The sequence below is a fragment of the Carcharodon carcharias genome, assembly GCF_017639515.1.
Source record: "Carcharodon carcharias isolate sCarCar2 chromosome 37 unlocalized genomic scaffold, sCarCar2.pri SUPER_37_unloc_4, whole genome shotgun sequence".
NCBI classification, from domain to species: Eukaryota; Metazoa; Chordata; class Chondrichthyes; order Lamniformes; family Lamnidae; genus Carcharodon; species Carcharodon carcharias.
The window spans coordinates 720,001-727,067 of NW_024470769.1; the positions used below are offsets into that span (position 1 = coordinate 720,001).

The 7,067-nt window shown below is 53.9% G+C and overlaps 1 protein-coding gene across 1 annotated transcript in view; it reads right to left on the reverse strand.

Annotated features, from left to right (window-relative positions):
- The window catches only part of slc3a2b (solute carrier family 3 member 2b), a 13,197-nt gene extending 7,919 nt beyond the window's left edge, over positions 1–5,278 (reverse strand). Inside the window, exons 1-4 of the mRNA XM_041182088.1 lie at positions 4,708–5,278; positions 1,421–1,594; positions 756–856; positions 123–203 (exon numbers count right to left, since the gene is read on the reverse strand). Of these exons, the coding sequence (XP_041038022.1) occupies positions 123–203; positions 756–856; positions 1,421–1,594; positions 4,708–5,161 (810 nt within the window). The 5' untranslated portion in view covers positions 5,162–5,278. The remainder of the gene's footprint in view (positions 1–122; positions 204–755; positions 857–1,420; positions 1,595–4,707) is intronic.
- Positions 5,279–7,067: the final 1,789 nt, after the last annotated feature.

Consider the following 7,067-nt stretch of genomic DNA (forward strand, 5'->3'; position numbering starts at 1 on the left):
GACCCTGCACCAAGGATCACACTGAAAGCAGCAAAACGGATGGGCTCCTGTCAATAGTCGGGCTGGATTTTGGAGGGGGGTTGGGGGCTGCTAAATTGAAGGCAGCAATGACGGATACTCACAGAGCTCAGAACTTGCTCGATTCCCCGCAGACACAATCCATCCACACCTTTCTGCAGCCAATACTGAAACGCTTCTTTCTCCTGTCAAAAACACCAGTTGATTTCATTTCAATTTGTGTTTTTTCCCCTACTTTAAACAATACAAATATTTAAAAATCCAGCCTGTCAATGCTTTCCCCATCAAACTATTTCTCGTTACAATTCTCGCTACTTTAACATTGAAACTGCCCTGTAAACATTTAAAATGGAAATGCTGAGTGTAAACTGTCACGTTGTAGTAACAGACTCTAGCCAGTAGACGGCTCTGTATTGGGTTTCTTCCAGCTCCTCCATCCTGAGAAATCAGCAAATCTTCCCTTCATGAATTCACACAAACAGCATCATGACAGGCTGGAACCCTCACCCTGCGCCTCCTAGTCACCCCTCAAATGCCATGTGTCAGAAGACTATGCGACCATAGAGGCTTCATCTGATCCAGCCCCACCCACCCCCTCCCCAAATCCACCCATACCTTTCCCAGCTGAGGTGGGGTGTCACTGAACAGCATGTCATTGCCTCCTGCTCAGGAGGCAGCCCTCGAACCGGTCAGACCCTGCTTCAGCACAGGAAAGGTGGCTTCCTCGGTGTGCATACCTGTAACAAGTCCTGGCTGCCATCACTCCTGTTGAAGTTAACCCCGAACCACTCCTGCTTTCCTCTGTAATTGGGCGTGAGATCCAGAATCACCTTGATACCTGTTGGGACACAAAATCTGAGTGAGTTTCGAGGAGCTGCAGAGGTGGGACATTCGATATTCCCTTCCATGTCTCCCCCTTTCCCCTTATCCCTGCCCCTCCAATCTGGGCACTGACAGGTTCCACAGATGTTGGTTAGTGACCAATGTCCGTCTAGCAGGGAATCACCAGCAGCCACGGACCAGAACTCTGACAACTAACCCCCCACCCTCCCCTCCCCTCCACCCCACCCCACTCACCATCTCCCACCAACCAGTCACTCTGTGGTCTGGGCAAATTGTCACCAGGCCTGCATCTTATCTACAGACGGGGGAGGCTGAAGGGGTTGGGGAGAGCCTTGGCTCTTGGAAGTGATCCTAGGGCATTAGACTGTGGTGGTGGGGACTGGTTGTGCCTTGCTGTTCACACTGTTACACACCCAGGACATCCTCGCTGGGGAGCAGGAGAATTCACAGCTTGCCATGGGTTAATGGATGAGGGTGTACAGTGTGATGGTGATTTCTGGCAGGGCGTTACTCGTATTGGTGTGTCCTTAGCTCTCTGCCCAGTGGCTGAACCAATTACCTTTCCTCCTGGCAGTCTCCAAGAGCCTCTCCATCTGCTCCAAGTTGCCGAATTTGCTGTCAATCTCGGTTAGATTGGTTTTATTGATGTTGTCTGGAAGGGTCTGATGTATTGGGCCAATGATAATGCCTTTGACCTTGAGAGCAGCAATTTCCTCCATTCTCTCTCCAACTCCTGCACACAAACAGACAGATTCACAGTTTCCATTATTGATTATAGCTTTTTAAATTGCAGATTTTATTCAATTATTGAATTTAAATTCCCTGCAGCTGCTGCAGTGGGATTTGAACTCATGTCTCAATGATTTGCCCAAATCTCTGGATTATCAGTCCAGTGATATAACCACTATGCTATCGTATATACTGTATATACCATCTACATCATGGTATATATAGTGTAAAAAAAATCCTCCACCTGCACCATAGTATATATCACCGGCCTAACCAGTGACACCCACATCCCATGAACGAATAAAAAAATTACCACAGTCCACATCGCATATACCATAGTATATACACCACCATCCACACAGCCACATCATATATACCATAGTATATACACCACCATCCACACAGTCCACATCGCATATACCATAGTATATACACCACCATCCACACAGTCCACATCGCATATACCATAGTATATACACCACCATCCACACAGTCCACATCATATATACCATAGTATATACACCACCATCCACACAGTCCACATCGCATATACCATAGTATATACACCACCATCCACACAGTCCACATCGCATATACCATAGTATATACACCACCATCCACACAGTCCACATCATATATACCATAGTATATACACCACCATCCACACAGTCCACATCATATATACCATAGTATATACACCACCATCCACACAGTCCACATCATATATACCATAGTATATACACCACCATCCACACAGTCCACTTCATATATACCATACACTGTCTACACCGTCCATACCATATATACCGTTGCGTATACCATCTATAAATCATACACTGTCTACACCATATACTGTATAGACCATATACACTGCCCACCGTATATACTATAGTATATACCACTGTCTACATTGTATATACCATACATACCATCTACACTGTATACACTGTACATGCTGTGTACACCATCTACACCGTGTATATTGTATATACCACTGTCCATACTGTAAACACTATAAACCATTGTATACACTATATAACTGGGGAAAGTGGGGGCCTTACTGTTGGTATGGTCTACACCTGAACCATGCTGGGACTGATGTTAGACCATAAGACATAGGAGCAGAAATTAGGCCATTCGGCCCATCGAGTCTGCTCCGCCATTCAATCATGGCTGATAAGATTCTCAACCCCATTCTCCCACCTTCTCCCCGTAACCTTTGATCCCCTTACCAATCAAGAACCTATCTATCTCGGCCTTAAATACACTCAATGACCCGGCCTCCACAGCCCCTTCTGTGGCAATGGAATTCTGGCTAAAGAAGTTTCTCCTCATCTCTGTTCTAAAAGGTCTTCCCTTTACTCTGAGGCTGTGCCCTCGGGTCCTAGTCTCTCCTATTAATACAGCGTCATTTTCCAGTGGCCCAATGTCCACTCTTGCCTCTCTCTTACCCTTTATATATCTAAAGAAACTCTTGCAATCGTCTTTTATGTTACTGGCTAGTTTACCCTCATATTTAATCTTCTCCCTCCTTATTGCTTGTTTAGTTGTCCTCTGTTGGTCTTTGTAGGCTTCCCAATCCCCTGGTTGCCCACTGCTCTTCGCCGCATTGTATGCTTTCTCTGTAGCTTTTATGCTGTCCCTGACTTCTCTTGTCAGCCATGGTTGCCTCGTCCTCCCTTTAGTATGGCTTCTTCTTGCTAGGGATGAATTTTTGCTGTGTCTCCCAAATTACTTCCAGAAACTCCTGCCATTGCTGTTCCACTGTCTTTCCTGCTAGGCTCATCTCCCAGTCAGTTCTGGCCAGCTCCTCCCTCATGCCTCTGTAGTTGCCTTTATTCAACTGTAATACCGTTACATCTGATTCCAGCTGTTTCCTCTCAGACTGCAGGGTAAATTCTGTCAGTTTATGGTCACAGGGTATGTTCTAGTGAGCAGCATAAACTGGGCAAGTGGAGAGAGCTTTAAACCAAATGGCGGGGCGGGGCGGGGCGGGGCGGGGCCTAGGCTGGGGTTAAAGGGGAGACTGGCCCCGCCCCCTCCCCACCCCTCCCCTGCTGCTGATGCAATCCAGAAACAACCGCTTCCGGGTGAAAGGTCACCCGGGGCCCGTCCGCCCCCGGAAACCCTTCACACTCCCCCCCACGGACCCCCTCCTCCTCCACTCCCGCCCCCCCCCCCCCGGTGGTCCCGCTTCCCCCAACCCCCCCGGTCCCGTTCCCATGGTTTCCCCCCCTCCACCCCCCGGTCCCGGTCCCGTTCCCATGGTTTCCGCCCCCCCCCCCCCCCCCCCCCCCCCCGGTCCCGTTCCCGTGGTTTCCCCCCCCCCCCTCCCCCCCCCGGTCCCGGTCCCGGTCCCGTTCCCATGGTTTCCGCCCCCCCCCCCCCCCCCCCCCCCCCCCGGTCCCGTTCCCATGGTTCCCCCCACCCCCCCCCCCCGGTCCCGTCCCCATGGTTCCCCCCACCCCCCCCCCCCCCCGGTCCCGTTCCCATGGTTCCCCCCACCCCCCCCCCCCGGTCCCGTTCCCATGGTTTCCCCCCCCCCCCCCCCCCCGGTCCCGGTCCCGTTCCCATGGTTTCCCCCCCCCCCCCCCCCCCCGGTCCCGGTCCCGTCCCCATGGTTTCCGCCCCCCCCCCCCCCCGGTCCCGGTCCCGTCCCCATGGTTTCCGCCCCCCCCCCCCCCCCCCCCCCGGTCCCGTTGTTCCCCCCCCCCCCCCCCCCGGTCCCGTTCCCGTGGTTTCCCCCCCCCCCCCCCCCCCCCCGGTCCCGGTCCCGGTCCCGTTCCCATGGTTTCCGCCCCCCCCCCCCCCCCCCCCCCCCCCGGTCCCGTTCCCGTGGTTCCCCCCCCCCCCCCCCCGGTCCCGGTCCCGGTCCCGTTCCCATGGTTTCCGCCCCCCCCCCCCGGTCCCGGTCCCGGTCCCGTTCCCATGGTTTCCGCCCCCCCCCCCCCCCCCCCCCGGTCCCGGTCCCGTTCCCATGGTTCCCCCCCCCCCCCCCCCGGTCCCGTCCCCATGGTTCCCCCCACCCCCCCCCCCCCCCGGTCCCGTTCCCATGGTTCCCCCACCCCCCCCCCCCCGGTCCCGTCCCCATGGTTCCCCGCCCCCCCCCCCCCGTACCTGCCAGGTCTCCCTCGCCGTCTCCATCCGAGTCCTGGAAGGCGGCCACCTGGAGCTGGTAGATGCCGCCGGTCCGCCACCAGTCCCCGGGGGGCAGCGGGCGGCAGCGCGGGGCCTGCACGATGATGGCCACGGCCCCGGCCAACATGCCGAGCCAGCCCAGCCAGAAGAGGATGAGGAGCAGCCAGCGGCCCCGGACCCAGGCCGGGCTGCCCGCCACCTTCAGCAGCTCCTCCTTACTCAGCCCCGTGAACTTGTCCTTGGGGCCCGGCTCCCCGCCCCCCGCCTTCAGCACCTTCACTGCCCCGTTGGTGTCGCCCAGGCCCAGGCCCAGGCCCAGGCCCATGGGCAGCTTCTCCTGCTCCAGCTCGTTCAGCTCCACCTCCTTCAGAGCCGCTTCCACATCCGTGTCGGCGGCCGCAGCGGGACCGGTACCGGGAGCGGCGGTGCTCATAGCGGGGCTCAGACTGACCGGTAACCAGTAACCAGCTCCCCCTTACCGCAAATAACCAGTAACCAGCTCCCCCCTCACTGCAAATAACCAGTAACCAGCTCCCCCTTACCGCAAATAACCAGTAACCAGCTCCCCCTTACCGCAAATAACCAGTAACCAGCTCCCCCTCACTGCAAATAACCAGTAACCAGCTCCCCCTTACCGCAAATAACCAGTAACCAGCTCCCCCTCACTGCAAATAACCAGTAACCAGCTCCCCCTTACCGCAAATAACCAGTAACCAGCTCCCCCTCACTGCAAATAACCAGTAACCAGCTCCCCCTTACCGCAAATAACCAGTAACCAGCTCCCCCTCACTGCAAATAACCAGTAACCAGCTCCCCCTTCACCGCAAATAACCAGTAACCAGCTCCCCCTTACCGCAAATAACCAGTAACCAGCTCCCCCTTACCGCAAATAACCAGTAACCAGCTCCCCCTCACTGCAAATAACCAGTAACCAGCTCCCCCTTACCGCAAATAACCAGTAACCAGCTCCCCCTCACTGCAAATAACCAGTAACCAGCTCCCCCTCACTGCAAATAACCAGTAACCAGCTCCCCCTCACTGCAAATAACCAGTAACCAGCTCCCCCTTACCGCAAATAACCAGTAACCAGCTCCCCCTTACCGCAAATAACCAGTAACCAGCTCCCCCTCACTGCAAATAACCAGTAACCAGCTCCCCCTCACTGCAAATAACCAGTAACCAGCTCCCCCTTACCGCAAATAACCAGTAACCAGCTCCCCCCTCACTGCAAATAACCAGTAACCAGCTCCCCCTTCACCGCAAATAACCAGTAACCAGCTCCCCCTCACTGCAAATAACCAGTAACCAGCTCCCCCTTCACCGCAAATAACCAGCTCCCCCCTCACTCCAACTATCAATAATCAATGATAATCACCCACCCCTCACAACTATCAATAATCAGCTCCCACTCTCTATGCATCAATTATAATCAGTAACCAGCTCCCCCCCTCACCACAAATAATCAATAATCAGCTCCCCCTCACTCCAACTATCAACAATAATCAATAATCACCTACCCCACACCACAATTATCAATAACTATCTCCCCCTCACCACAATTAAAAATAATAATCAATAACTAGCTTCCCCCTCACTCCAACTATCAATAATAATCAATAATTAACTATTAATAATAATCAGGCTGATGCAACTCTGCAACGCTTCAGCTGCAGCTACAACTACCCAACCTCCTCTCTCACCCTCTCTGGTTCTGTCTGAGGAACTCCTCCTCCTCCCTCCCCTTTTTAAACACTCTGCCCGCCTCCCCTCTCCTCGTCACTACACCCTTTAAGGTGGAACTCGCAATATTCAAAGTGCAGAGGAGATTTACTGGGTGGTAGTGCTACAGTTCATGTGGAGAGACTGCAAGGGCTGGAATTGTTCTCCTTGCAGCAGGGGTGAAGGTGGTGGAAGCAGAGCCTTTGAATATTGTTAAGGCAGAGGTGTATAGATTCATGATTAACAAGGGGGTGAAAGGTTATCGGGGGTAGGCAGGAATGTGGGGTTGAGGTTACATTCAGATCAGCCATGATCTTATTGAATGGTGGAGCAGGTTCGAGGGGCTGAGTGGCCTATTCCTGCTCCTTGTTTGTACGTTCATATAAGGAAGGCGTTCAAAATCAGGAGAGGTGTGGATAGAGTGAATAAGGAGAAACTGTTTCCAGCAGCAGGAGGGTCGGTAACCAGAGGGACACAGATTGAAGAGAATCGGTAATAGAGCCAGAGGGGGAGATGAGGTGATTTTTTTTACACAGCGAGTTGTTGTGATCTGGAAGGCGCTGCCTGAAAGGGCGGTGGAAGCAGATTCAAGATTGATCTTTCAAAGGGCCAGCAGAGGC